General features: G+C 38.4%; 1 protein-coding gene across 2 annotated transcripts in view; it reads right to left on the bottom strand.

Moving 5' to 3' along the window:
• ARHGEF9 (Cdc42 guanine nucleotide exchange factor 9) overlaps positions 1–15,608 on the bottom strand; it is a 331,172-nt gene that overhangs the window by 107,776 nt on the left and 207,788 nt on the right. For both annotated transcript variants that reach the window (XM_052663173.1, XM_052663174.1), the window contains one exon: positions 6,034–6,225. In XM_052663173.1, the coding sequence (XP_052519133.1) occupies positions 6,034–6,225 (192 nt within the window). The remainder of the gene's footprint in view (positions 1–6,033; positions 6,226–15,608) is intronic.

Genomic DNA, 15,608 nt, shown 5'->3' with positions numbered 1-15,608 from the left:
ATAATTATCATTTTATAGCAGTGCTCCACACACTTTAATATGTATTGTAAGTCAAATGTTAACCTAGTTAAAATGCAGATTTGAACTCAGGTTTGGAATAGAGTTAAAGATTCTGAATTTCTTAAAAACTCAAGGTGATTCATATGCTGTTGGTCAAGGGCAGAACAATTTGAGGGTAGGAGATATGTCCAAGGCCTGGCAAAGAGCAGAGCTCCACTAAATTTTTGCTGAATGAATAATATATCAGTGGTTTGATGCCAATGTTACCTAACACATTCAAGAGGGTAATTAAAAAAAAAATAATAACCATTTATAAGACAGGAGGAAGAGAAAAAGATAATAGAGAGACATGGATGGATAGGTAAACAGAAGAAAAGGGAAAGAAGGAAAGAAAAATCACATTTCCCCAAATACTTACAATATTAGATTTACTTAATTTCCTCAATGAACTTAAGAGTTTGGTAAAATGAAGCCAGCTTTTTCACTCTCCTCTTTCACTTTCATCAAGAGGCTCTTTAGATCCTCTTCACTTTCTGCCATAAGGGTGGTGTCATCTGCATATCTGAGGTTACTGATATATCCCTTGGCAATCTGGATTTCAGCTTGTACTTCTTCCAGCCTAGCAGTTCGCATGATGTACTCTGCATATAAGTTAAATAAGCAGGGTGACTAGATACAGCCTTGACATACTTTTTTCCTATTTGGAACCAGTCAATTGTTCCATGTCCTGTTCTAACTGTTGCTTCTTGACCTGCATACAGATTTCTCAGGAGGCAGGTAAGGTGGTTTGGTATTTTCATTTCTTTAAGAATTTTCCACAGATTGTTGTGATCCACACAGTCAAAGGCTTTGGTGTAGTCAATAAAACAGAAGTAGATGTTTTTCTGGAACTCTCTTGCTTTTTTGATGATCCAACAGATATTGACAATTTGATCTCTGGTTCCTCTGTCTTTCCTAACCCAGCTTGAACATCTGAAAGTTCTCATTTCACCTATTGTTGAAGCATAGCTTGGGGAATTTTGAGCATTACTTTGCTAGCATGTGAGATGAGTGCAATTGTACGGTAGTTTGAACATTCTTTGGCATTTCCTTTCTTTGGGATTGGAATGAAAACTGATCTCTTCCAGTCCTGTGGCCACTGCTGAGTTTTCCAAATTTGTTGGCATATTGAATGCAGCACTTTAACGGTATCATCTTTCAGAATTTGAAATAGCTCAGCTGGAATTCCATCACCTCCACTAGCTTTGTTTGTAGTGATGCTTGCTAAGGCCCACTTGACTTCACACTCCAGGATGTCTGGCTCTAGGTGAGTAATCACACCATTGTGGTTATCTGGTTAATTAAACCTTTTTTCTATAGTTCCTCTGTCTATTCTTGCCACCTCTTCTTAGTATCTTCTGCTTCTGTTAGGTCCATATTGTTTCTGCCCTTTATTGTGCCCATCTTTGCATGAAATGTTCCCTTGGTGTCTCTTTCTTGAAGAGAATTCTAGTCTTTCTATTCTAGTCTTTTCCTCTGTTTCTTTGCATTGATCACTTAAGAAGGCTTTCTTATCTCTCCTTGCTATTCTTTGGAACTCTGCATTCAGATGGATATATCTTTCCTTTTCTCCCTTGCATTTTGCTTCTATTCTTTTCTCAGCCATTTGTAAGGCCCCATCAGACAACAATTTTGACTTTGTGCATTTCTTTGTCTTAGGGATGGTTTTGATCACTGCCTTCTGTACGATGTCATGAACTTCCATCCATAGTTCTTCAGGCACTCTGTCTGTCAGATCTAATCCCTTGAATCTACTCATTACTTCTACTGTATAATCATAAGGGATTTGATTTAGGTCATACCTAGTGGTTTTCCCTACTTTCTCCATGTAAATCTGAATTTTGCAATGAGGAGTTCATGATCTGAGCTACAGTCACCTCCTGGTCTTTTTGCTGACTGTATAGAGTTTCTCCAACCTCAGCTAAAAAGGATGTAATCAATCTGATTTCAGTAATGACCATTTGGTGATGCCTATATGTAGAGTGTTCTCTTGTGTTGTTGGAAGAGGGTGTTTGCTATGATCAGTGCATTCTCTTGGCAAAATTCTGTTAGCCTTTGCCCTGTTTCATTTTGTTCTCCAAGGCCTGTTACTCTGGGTATCTCTTGATTTCCTACTTTTGCATTCCAGTCCCTTATGATGAAAAGGACACCCTCTTTTGTGGTATTAGTTCTAGAAGGTCTTGTAGGTCATCACAGAACTATTCAACTTCAACTTCTTCAGCATTAGTGGTTGGGCATAGACTTGGATTACTGTGATATTGAATGGTCTGCCTTGGAAGGGGACAGTGTTCATTCTGTCTTTTTTCAGATCACACCCAAGTACTGCATTTTGGACTCTTTTGTTGACTTTGAGGGCTACTCCATTTCTTCTCAGGGATTCTTGCCCAGGATAGTAGATATAATGGTCATCTAAATTAAATTTTCCCATTCCTGTCCATTTTTGTTCACTGATTCCTAAAATGTCTATGTTCACTCTTGCTGTCTCCTGTTTGACCACTTCCAATTTACCTTGATTCATGGACCTAACATTCCTGGTTCCTATGCATTTTTGTTCTTTACAGCATTGGACTTTACTTCCATTACCAGTCACATGCACAACTGTGCATTGTTTCAACTATGGTTCCATCTCTTCATTCTTTCTAGAGCTATTTCTCCACTCTTCTCCAGTAGCATATTGGGCATCTATCGACCTGGGGAGTTTATCTTTCAGGATCATACTTTTTACCTTTTCATACTGTTCATGGGTTGTCAAGACAAGAGTACTGATGTGGTTTGTCATTCCCTTCTCCAGGGGAACATGTTTTATCAGAAATATCCACCATGACCCGTCCACCTTGGGTGGCCCTATACAGCATGGCTCATATTTTCACTGAATTAGACAAGGCTGTGATCCATGTGATCAGTTTGTTTAGTTTTCTGTGATTGTCATTTTCATCCTGTCTGACCTCTGACAGATAGGACTAAGAGGTTGTGGAAGCTCTTTGATGTGAGAGACTGGCTCTGGGGAATCTGGGTTTTGTCTGATGGGTGGGGTTGTGCTCAGTAAATCTTTAATCCAATTTTTCTTTATGCATGGGGGCCACATTCCCTGAAGCAAACCTATGTTAGGTGTAATGGCAACCTCCTTCAAAAGGGCTTATGCCAGTATTGTATTCAGTGTCCCTGACCCTGTGTCAGGCCACTGTTGATCCATGCCTCCACCATATCATGATGTCATATGATAGCTGTCCTTCTCTGTCTGACTTCATTCTGTATGACAGTAAATAGATCCATCCATGTTGCTGAAAATGGCATTATTTCATTCTCTTTCATGCCTGCTGAAGCTCCAATACTTTGGCCACTTGATGTGAAGAACTGACTCATTGGAAAAGACCCTGATGCTGGGCAATATTGAAGGCAGGAAGAGAAGGGGACAACAGAGGATGAGATGGTTGGATGGCATCACTGACTCGATGAATACGAGTTTGAGCAAGCTCCAGGAGTTGGTGATTGACAAGAAACCCTGGCGTCCATGGGGTTGCAAATAGTTGGGCACGACTGAGTGACTGAACTGAACTGAAAATGAAACCCACTGGAGAAATCATAAAATCAAAGGAGTTAAGGACTCCTTCAAGGCCACAGGTTAATTAGTGACTAAGTTAAGATGTGAAAGCCAGCACTCCATGTCTACAGAGCCCTTGTTCTTTCTATCCTACCTTACTGCTTTGAGGAACTGGAAGAAGATAAACTTCAACCTTCCTGGATGGGGTGAGAAAATGAGTTTAGGTGAAGAAAGTTAAGGTCCAAAGTCCTTGGCCTTAATATTTTCACATGCAGTTGTTGGTATTAGTTACACGTGGATATTTAAATTAAAATGAAATAAAATTTACAATTTCATTTCTCAGTCATGCTAGCCACATCTCAAATGCTCAGCAGCAGCAAATGGTTGACCAGGGGCTACTGTAATAGAGACTACAGATATACAACATGTTCATCACTGCAAAAAGTTCTACTAGGCAGCACTACAGAAACAATAACTTTACATTCCCACCAACAATGCAAGAGGGTTCTCTTTTCTCTATATTCTCTCCAGCATTTATTGTTTGTAGGTTTTTTCATGATGTCCATTCTACCAGTGTAAGGTAATACACCATTGTGGTTTTGATTTGCATCTCTAATAATTAGTAATATTGAGCATCTTTTCATGTACTTCTTGGCTATCTGCATATCTTCTTTGGAGAAATGCCTATTTAGGTCTTCTACCCATTTTTTGATTGTGTTGGTTTTCTGTTATTGAGCTGCATGAGCTGTTTGAATACTTTGGAGGTTACTCCCTTGACAGTTGCTTTATTTGCAAATATTTTCTCCCACACTGAGGGTTGTCTTTTCATCTTGTTTATGGTTTTCTTTGTTGTGCAAAAGATTTTACAGTCACTAAGAGGAACAGTATGGAGGTTTCTTAAAAAACTAAAAACAGAACTACAATGCTGTGCTGTGATTAGTCACCCAGTCATGTCTGACTATTTGTGACCCCATAGACTGTAGCCTGCTAGGCTCCTCTGTCCATGGGGATACTCCAGGCAAGAATACTAGAATGGGTTGCCATGTCCTCCTCCAGGGGATCTTCCCAACCCAGGGATCAAACCCAGGTCTTCCACATTGCATCTGAGCCTCCAAGGAAGCCCAAGAATACTGGAGTGGGTAGCCCTATCCCTTCTCCAGGAGAACTACTCAACCCAGGAATCAAACCGGGGTCTCCTGCATTGCAGGCAGATTCTTTACCAGCTGAGCTACCAGGGAAGCCCCAGAATCACCATATGACCCAGCAATTCCATACTTGGATAACCACAGTTCAGAAAGACATTCACCCCATTCTTCATTGCAGCACTGTTTACAATAGCCAGGACATGGAAGCAACCTAGATGTCCAAAGACAGATGAATGGAAAAGAAGATGTGGTGTATATACACAATGGACTATTAGTCAGTCAAAAAGAAATGAAGTTGGATCTCTTGTAGAGACATGGATGAACCTAGAGTCTGTCATACAGAGTGAAGTAAGTCAGAAAGAATAAAACAAATATGGTATATCAATGCATATATGTGGAATCTAGAAAAATGGTACAGATGAACCTCTTCTCAGGGCAGGAATAGAGACACAGATGTAGAGAAAGGACATGTGGACATGCAGCGGGGCAGGGAGAGGGGTGGGACAAAATGGAAGATTGGGATTGGCATATATATTAGACTGGCCAGAGTACATTCAGGTTTTCCCCTTATACCTTACAGAAAAACTCAAATGAACTTTTTGCCCAACATAATACACTATCATGTGTAAAAGAGATAGCTAGTGAGAAACTGCTATACATTACGGGGAGCTCAGCTCAGTGCTCTGAGGTGATCTAGATGGGAAGGATGGGGGGAGGTTGGGAGAGCGTTCCAAGAGGGAAGAGATATACGTATACATGTGGATATATGTATACATGTGGCTGGTTCCCTTTGTTATACAGCAGAAACTAACATAACACTGTGAGGCAACTACAGCCCAATTTAAAAAACAAGAAATAAGAACTCTGACATGTTTAACAAGCTCGCACAGGGACTTTGGTGTACTTCAAGTTTGTAAACTACTGGCATACAGGGATGTGTGTGTGCTATAATGAAGTCAGACCCTTACATGGGGTGGCAACAACTGGATCGGAAGCCAAGAGGATAGAGATAGAGATTCCAGCAAGCGGACAGAAGAAGGGAGGGAGAGAGAGAAAGAGAGGGAATATGAATATGCATATGAAAGTTAGACAAACAGATAGACAGCAAAAAGGGGAGAAATAAACAGAGGGAAAGTAATCCCAAGGGAGCAGTTTCATCCACTGAACAGAGTCTAGATCAGTCCAGCTACTTTTTCTAACACCTTGGGACTGTCACAGGTATAGCCCAGGAAGGTTGTCATTTCTTCATGGAAGTGTCCTCTATCTTATCCTAAGGGCCCTCACATGGACCATCAGAGTTGGGCCTACCTCACAAATGTCCTTTAGGTGCTTGATGTAATGACGCTCGGTGCTCATGATCTCATTGATGACGTTGGCCCGCATCTGGTCCCGGTTTTGGAGTGGCCGGCCCAGACAGAGGCAGTCTGAGTTGGGGTCCAGGTGCCCATTCTGAACGTCACTGGGCCCTTCCTCTACCCCATCCTCCTGGTTCACCCATAGCTGTAGAGGCAGGCAGAAGAAGAAGAATGGGTTAGCTTCCTTCTTTGAGAAGTTTTCAGCCAAGTAGAAAAAGGATAAACTAAAATCTTCAGGTATTCATAGAGCCAGAACCTTCAACCAGAGCCCTCTTAAACTGAATGCCAGGACCGACTCTAGGGTGACTTGTTGGACTTATCTATGAGTCTATTCCTCTCTAGGCCTATAGTGACCTATCCATAAAATGGAGGATGGAAAAGAGTAGGACTAAACCATCTCTAAGAGACTTCTTGGCTAGGAAGGTTTCAGAGGAGAAAAGAGTTATGGCAAGCAGAACTCATTTGTGCTGGAGCATATTGAGCCATCACAGCTGGATCAAAAAATACAGATTAAATTATAATCTTGGAAGCTGAAGGGTCCAAGATGATGACATAAGAAGACCCTGATCTCACCTCCTCCCATGGACACACCAAATCTACACCTATATAGAGAGCAATTTTAAAACTGGACTTCATTTTATTTTTATAGAGCTATTTTTGAGGGGTGATTAGATAGTTACTGCACATAAAAGGACGAGATAGAAATTGGTAGTAAAGATGGAAACATGATATCCATGAACCATACCTCTGAAGTAGCAATTTGCAGTAGTGAGGGATATTGTTGAGGGGCATAAGCAAAGACTCACCTAAACCCATCAGTTTAAAGAGAACACACTTAGAGAACAAATTAATAGTTTCCAGAGGAGAAGGGTTGGGGAGGGATAGATTGGGACTTTGGTACTGACATGTACACACTGCTGTATTTAAAATAAACAACAAATACCCACTGTGCAGCACAGGGAACTGTTATATATCTGCTCAATATTCTGTGGTAACTTAAAATAATTTGAAAAAGAATAGATATATGCATACATATAACTGAATCACTTTGCTCTACATCTGAAACACAACATTGTTAATCAATGAAGGCTAAAAGACAAAAGCAGAATAAACAACTATAACTATACTAATTTGTTAAGGGATATATAAAATAAAAAGAGGCAAAATGTGACATCAAAAATATAAAATATGAGGTGAGGGAATAAAAGTGTAGTGCTTTGAGAATGTCTTCAAACTGTCAGTGTAATAGACAGCTATATGTTGTTTTTGCTGTTCAGTCTCTAAGCTGTGGCCGATACTTTGCGACCACATGGACTACCTTCACTGTCTCCCGGAGTTTGCTCAAATTCATGTCTATTGATTCACGGATGCTATCTAACCATATCATTCTCTGTCGCCCTCTCCTCCCTTTGCCTTCAGTCTTTCCCGGTATCAGGGTCTTTTCCAGTGAGTCAACTCTTCACATAAGGTGGCCAAAGTATTGGAGCTTCAGCATCAGGGTTGATTTCATTTAGGATTTACTTGTTTAACCTCATAGTCCAGGGTATTCTCAAGAGTCTTCTCCAGCACCACAGTTCAAAAGCATCAATTCTTTGGCCACCTTATGTGAAGGTCGCCTTCTTTATGGTCCAACTCTCACATCTGTATATGATTGCTTGAAAAACCATAGTTTTGACTATACAGACCATTGTAGGCAAAGTGATGTCTCTGTTTCTTAATACACTATCTAGGTTTGTCATAGCTTTCCTTCCAAGGAGCAAGTGTCTTTTAATTTCATGGCTGCAGTCACCATCTGCAGTGATTTTGGAGCCCAAGAAAATTAAATCTGTCACTGCTTCCACTTTTTCCCATTCTATTTGCCATGAAGTAATGGGCCCATACGCCATGATCTTAGTTTTCTGAATGTTGAGTTTTAAGCAAGTTTTTTCACTCTCTTCTTTCACCCTCATGAAAAAGCTCTTTAGTGCCTTTTCACTTTCTGCCATTAGGGTGGTATCATCTGTATATCTGAGGCTGTTGCTATTTCTCACAGCAACCTTGATACCAGCTTGTGATCATCGATCATGATATTTCACATGATGTATTCTGCATACAAATTATATAAACAGGGAATCAATATACAGCCTTGATATATTCCATTCCCAATTTGGAGCCAGTCAGTTTTTCCATGTAAGGTTCTAATTGTTGTTTCCTGACACATATAGGCTTTTCAGGAGACAAGTAAGGTGGTCCTGTATTCCCATCTCTTTAAGAATTTCTACGGTTTGTTGAGAACCACACAGTCCAAAGGCTTTAGCATAGTCAATGAAGCAGATGTTTTTATGGAATTCCCTTGCTTTCTCTATGATTCAAGGAATGGTGAAAAATTGGCCTCTGGTTCTTCTGCTGTTTCTAGACCCAGCTGGTATCTCTGGAAGTTCTCAGTTCAGGTACTAGTGGAACCTAGCTTGAAGCACTTTAAGCATAACCTTGAGCTCAGTTCAGTCGCTCAGTTGTGTCCGACTCTTGGCAACCCCATGAATTGCAGCACGCCGGGTCTCCCTGTCCATCACCAACTCGCAGATTTCAGACTTATGTCCATCGAGTCAGTGATGCCATCCAGCCATCTCATCCTCTGTCATCCCCTTCTCCTCCTGCCCCCAATCCCTCCAAGCATCAGAGTCTTTTCCAATGAGTCAACTCTTCGCATGAGGTGGCCAAAGTGCTGGAGTTTCAGCTTTAGCATCAGTCCTTCCAAAGAAATCCCAGGGCTGATCTCCATCAAAATGGACTGGTTGGATCTCTTTGCAGTCCAAGGGACTCTCAAGAGTCTTCTCCAACACCACAGCTCAAAAGCATCAATTCTTTGGCACTCAGCCTTCTTCATAGTCCAACTCTCACACCCATACATGACTACTGGAAAAACCATAGCCTTGACTAGACGGACCTTAGTTGGCAAAGTAATGTCTCTGCTTTTGAATATACTATCTAGGTTGGTCATAACTTTTCTTCCAAGGAGTAAGCGTCTCTTAATTTCATGGCTGCAGTCACCATCTGCAGTGATTTGGGAGCCCCCAAAAATAAAGTCTGACACTGTTTCCACTGTTTCCCCGTCTATTTCCTATGAAGTGATGGGACCGGATGCCATGATCTTCGTTTTCTGAATGTTGAGCTTTAAGCCAACTTTTTCACTCTCCTCTTTCACTTTCATCCAAAGGCTTTTTAGTTCCTCTTCACTTTCTGCCATAAGGGTGGTGTCATCTGCATATCTGAGGTTATTGATATTTCTTCCTGCAATGTTGATTCCAGCTTGTGTTTCTTCCAGTCCAGCATTTCCCATGACGTACTCTGCATAGAAGTTAAATAAGCAGGGTGACAATATACAGCCTTGACATACTCCTTTTCCTATTTGGACCCAGGCTGTTGTTCCATGTCCAGTTCTAACTGTTGCTTCCTGACCTGCATACAGATTTCTCAAGAGGCAGGTCAGGTGGTCTGGCATTTCCATCTCTTGAAGAATTTTCCACAGTTTATTGTGATCCATACAGTCAAAGGCGTTGGCATAGTCAATAAAGCAGAAATAGATGTTTTTCTGGAACTCTCTTGCTTTTTCCACGATCCAGCAGATGTTGGCAATTTGATCTCTGGTTACTCTGCCTTTTCTAAAACCAGCTTGAACATCAGGAAGTTCACGGCTCACATATTGCTGAAGCCTGGCTTGGATAATTTTGAGCATTATTTACTAGCATGTGAGATGAGTGCAATTGTGCAGTAGTTTGAGCATTCTTTGGCATTGCCTTTCTTTGGGATTGGAATGAAAACTGACCTTTTCCAGCCCTGTGGCCACTGCTGAGTTTTCCAAATTTGCTGCCATATTGAGTGCAGCATTTCACAGCATCGTCTTTCAGGATTTGAAATAGCTCAATAGGAATTCCATCACCTCCACTAGCTTTGTTCGTAGTGATGCTTTCTAGAGCATAACCTTACTAGTATGTTAAATGAGCAATACTGTATAATAGTGTGAAAATTCTTTGAAATTACCTTTCTTTGGGATTGGAATGAAAACTGACCTTTTCCAGTCCTGTGGCCACCTCTGAATTTTCCAAATTTGCTGGCATATTGAGTGCACCATTTTCACAGCATCATCTTTTAGGATTTGATTTTTTCAAATCAAATAGTTCAGCTGGAATTCTATCACTTTCACTAGCTTTGTTTGTATTAATGCTTCCTAAGGTCCACTTGACTTCACACCACATCATGTCTGGCTCTAGATGAATGACCACAATATTGTGGTTATTTGAGTCATAAAGACATTTTATATAGATTCTCTGTGTATTCTTGCCACCTCTTCTTAATCTCTCCTACTTCTGTTAGGTCCTTACTGTTTCTCTCCTTTATCATGCCCATTCTTGCATGATATATTCCCTTGATCTCCTCAATTTTCTTGAAGAGGTCTCTAGTATTTCCCATTATATTCTTTTCCTCTACTCATTTGCATTGTTCATTTACGAGCGTCTTCTTATCTCCCCCTGCTAGTCTCTGGAACTCTTCATTCAGTTGGGTATATCTTTCCTTTTCTCCCTTGCCTTTCACTTCTCTTCTTTCCTCAGCTATTTGTAAAGCCTCCCCAGACAATGACTTTGCCTCTTGCATTTCCTTGGCCTTGTGGTAATTTTAGTCACTGCTTCATGTACAATGTTATGAAACTCTCTCCATAGTTCTTTAGGCAATCTATCTATCAGATCTAATTTCTTGAATCTATTTATCACCTCCACTGTATAATCATAAGGGATTTGATTTAGGTTATACCTCAATGATCAAGAGGTTTTCCCTACTTTCTTCAATTTAAGCTTGAATTTTGCAATAAGGAGTTGATGATCTGATCCATAGTCAGCTCCAGGTCTTGCTTTTATTGACCGTATACTGTTTCTTAATCTTAAGCTTCAAAGAATATAGTCAAACTGAATTTGGTATTGACAATCTGGTGATGTCTATGTGTAGAGTAAACTCTTGTGTTGTTGGAAAAGGGTGTTTGCTATGAGCAGTATGTTTTCTTGGCAAAACTCTGTTAGCCTTTGCCCTGCTTTATTTTGTACTCCAAGGCCAAACTGGCCTGTTACTCCAGGTATTTCTTGACTTCCTACTTCTGCATTCTAGTCCCCTATGATGAAAATAACATCCTTTTTGGTGTTAGTTTTAGAAGGTCTTGTATGTTGTCATAGAACTGATCAACTTCAGTTTCTTTGGCCTCAGTAGCTCGAGCAAGACTTGGATTACTGTGATGTTGAATGGTTGCCTTGGAAATGAACTGAGATCATTTTGTCATTTTTGAGATTGCACCAAATTACTGCATTTCAGACTCTTTTGTTGAATATGAGGGTTATTCCATTTCTTTTAAGGGATTCTTGCACACAATAGTAGGTATAATGGTCATCTGAATTAAAGTTGCCTATTACTGTGCATTTTAGTTCACTGATTTCTAAGATGTTGATGTTTACTCTTGCCATCTCTTACTTGACCATGTCCAACTTACCTTTATTTGTGGACCTAATATTCCAGGTCCTATGCAATATTGTTCTTTATAGCATCAGACTTTACTTTCACCACCAGACACATTCATAAGTGAGCATCGTTTCTGCTTTGGCCCCATTCATGGATCAGAGCCTTGTGGCAAAGGGAATTGTATAACTCAATGAAGCTATGAACTATACAAAGCAGGGTCACCCAAAACAGATGGGTCATAGTTAAGAGTTCTGACCAAAAAAATGGTCCACTCGAGGAGGAAATGCAAATCACTCCAGTACTCTTGCTGCTAGAACCCCATGAACAGTATGAAAAAGCAAAGAGACATGACACTGGAAGATGAGCCCCCCAGGTCAGAAGGTTTCCAATATGTTACTGGGGAAGAGTGGAAGGCAATTACTAATAGCTCCAGAAAGACAGCTATATACAGGTTGATATATATAAACCTCATATCAACTATAACCCAAAAACCTACAATGGGTACACAAAAAATAATGAGACAGAAATTCTAACAAAACACTAAAGAAATCCATCAGACTCCAAAGGGAGAATCCAAGAGAAGAACACAGGAATAGAGAACACCAAACAAACCCAGAAAATAATTAACCAAATGGCAATAAGTGCATATCTATCAATAACTATTTTAATATAAATGTATTAAACATTCTATATCAAAAGATATAGGAGAGCTGAATGAATAAAAAACACAACCCATCTACATACTGCATACAGGAGACTGACTGAAGGTCTAAAGGCACATGTAGACTAAAAGTAAAGGGGTGGAAAAAAATATGCTATGCAAATTAAAAAAAAAGAACCTGGGGTGGCAATATTTATATCAGACAAAGCAAACTTTAGAACAAAGACTGTAACAAAAGACAAAGAAGGGTAACATGTAATGATAAAGAGATCAACACAACAAAAGGATTTAACATTTGTAAACTTTTATGCATCCAACATTAGAGCACCTAAATGTATATAAAATACTAGATAAAATAAGATAAATCAACAGTAACACAGTAATAGTAGGGGACTTTAATATCCCACTTACATCATCTAGATAGAAAATCAATAAGAAAACAATAGCCTTAGGCAACGCAGTAAATCACAAATGGACTTAATAGATATATATAGAATACTCTATCCAGAAACAATAGATTGCACATTATTTTCAAGTGTACAGGAACATTCTTCAGGATAGATCATAGGATGCCACAAAATAAACTTCAATAATTTAAGAAAACTGAAATCATATCAAGTATCTTTTCCATACACAAGGATATGAAACTAGAAATATAATGCAAGAAGAAAACTGTAAAAAGCACAAACACAAAATGCTACTAAAGAACAAACTGATCAATGAAAAAAATTGAAGAGGAAATTTACAAAAAATTCCTTGAGACAACTGAAAATGGAAACACAACTGTACAAAATCTACGAGATGTGGCAAAAGGAGTTCTAAAAGGGTAGTTCATACTGATACAAGCAAGAAAATCTCAAATAAACAACCTAACATACCATTTAAAGGAAGTGGAATAATAAGAACAAACAAAGCCCAAAGTTAGCAGAAGGAAGAAAGTAATAAAGATCAGAGTGGAAATAAATGAAATATAGATTTCAGTATAGAAAAAAATAATGAAACTAAGAGTTGGTTTCTTGAAAAGATAAAGTAAATAGACAAACCCTTAGCACAAGTCTAAGGTTTCATAGGATTCACAATTCTACCAAATATTTAAAGAAGAGTTAATACCTATCCTTCTAAAATTATCCCTGAAAATTAAAGAGCAAGGAACACATCCCAACTTATTTTATGAGCCCAGCATTACCCTGATAGCAAAGCCAGATAATCACACACACACAAACACACACACACACACACACACACACACACACACACACACACACACTACAGTCCAGAATATCTGATGAAAACAGATATCAAAATCTTCTATAAAATATTGCAAAATGCATTCAACATTACATTAGAGGGATCATATCCCATGATTAACTGGGATTCATTTTAGGGATGCAAGAACGTTTTGAATTTCATAAATCAGTGTGATACACCATAGTGATAAAAATAAAGGTAAAAATCATATGATCATTTCAATAGATGCAGAAATAACAGTTTGGGCACACCTGAAACTAATACAGAATTGTTACTCAACTATGCTCCAATACAAAATAAAAGTTTTTAGGAAAAATTTTGGTTTTGATGTTGACAAAATTCACTATCAATTTAACACAAAAATTTTCAACAAAGTGAGTACAGAGGGAACATACTTCATAATAAAGGCCATATATGACAAACCTACAGCTCACATAATATCAAATGGTTAAAATCTGAAAAATTTTCCTCTAAGACCGGGAACAGGAGAAAAATAACAACTTTTGCCACTTTATTCAAAATAGTATTGGAAGTCCTAACCACAGCAATTAAGCAAGAAAAAGAAATGAAAAACATCCAACCTGAAAGAAGTAAAAACATCATTATTTGCAGATCACATGATACTATATATAGAAAACTCAAAGGACTTCACTAAGAAACTCTTATAACTAATAAATGTATTCAGTAAAGTTGCAGGATACAAAATGAATACACAGAGACATGTTGCATTTCTATAAACTAATAACAAATTATCAGAAAGAGAAATGAAGAAAATCCCACTCACAATTTCATCTAAGAAAGTAAAAGTCCTAGGAATAAATTTATCAAAGGAGGTGGAAGAGTTCCTATAATCTGAAAACTATAAGACATGGAGGAAACTGGAGACAACTGCAAACAAATGGAAAAATATACTATGTTCATGCACTGGAAGAATCACTATCATTAAAATGCCATACTACACTAAGCAGTCTATAGAATCAATGTAATCCTTATTAAGTAGCAATAACATTTTTCAAAAAACTAAAACAACTAATCCTAAATATCGTGTGTAACCACAAAAGATGCCAATTAGCCAAAGCAGTCTTGAGAAAGAACGAAGCTCAAAGTATCGAGCTTCCTGAATTGAAATTATAATACAAAGCTACAATAAACAAAACAGTACGGTACAGGAATGAAAACAGATACAAAGATCAATAGAAAAAAAGACAGAGTCCAGAAATACACCCATGCTCATATACCAAACCAATCTATGACAGAGAAATCAAGAATATACATTTGGGAAAGAAAACAGTCTTTTCAATAAATGGTGTTTGGAAAATTGGATGGCTTCATGCAAAATAATGAACTTGGACCATCTTCTTATACCATATTCAAAAACAAACTCAAACTTGATTAAAGATTTAGATGTAAGATTTAAAACCATTAAACTTCTAGAATAAAACAGGCAGTACATCTTTGCATTGGTCTTAGAAATCTTTTTGAATATGTCTCTGCAGGCAAGGGAAACAAAAAGATAAATAAATCAGACTCCATCAAACTATAAGGCTTTTGCACAGCAAAGGAAACCACTAACAAAAGGAAAAGGCAACCTACTCAATGGGAGAAGACATTGCAAACAATATATCTGATAAGGGGTTTATTTCTGTTTTGTAAGTAAGTTCGTTAGCATCATTTCATTTTAGATTCCACATATAATGGATGTCATACAATATTTCTCCTTCTCTGTCTGACTTATTTCACTCAGTATGATATTCTGTAGGTTCATCCATGTTGCTTTGGGGGTTTTGTTTGTTTGCTTGTATTTTTGCTTGTTTGTTTTATTTGCTTTTACTTGTCATGATCTTTGTCTGTTTGTATATATTATTTACCTTTTTTAAATAGAAAAACATATAAATAAGGAGAATTCAATTGTCTCCAATATCTCCTACCTCTGTGATATACATGCCCTGAATAATCCTTCCAAGCTTGCATAGGTTGGTTTTATCCCTATGATTAGGATATATTATATGGTTGGCTGTACAAAAGTAAGATTATCCAATTGGCCTGACCTAATCACATGAGCCTTTAATAGAAGACAGTTTTCCAATATGAAGTTTCCTCAAAAACTTTGAACTATCATATAATTGAGCAACCCACTC

Source organism: Budorcas taxicolor, chromosome X (genome assembly GCF_023091745.1).
Source record: "Budorcas taxicolor isolate Tak-1 chromosome X, Takin1.1, whole genome shotgun sequence".
NCBI lineage: Eukaryota > Metazoa > Chordata > Mammalia > Artiodactyla > Bovidae > Budorcas > Budorcas taxicolor.
The sequence above is the reverse complement of the archived record's forward strand: the minus strand, read 5'-3'. Positions and strand labels throughout refer to the sequence as shown.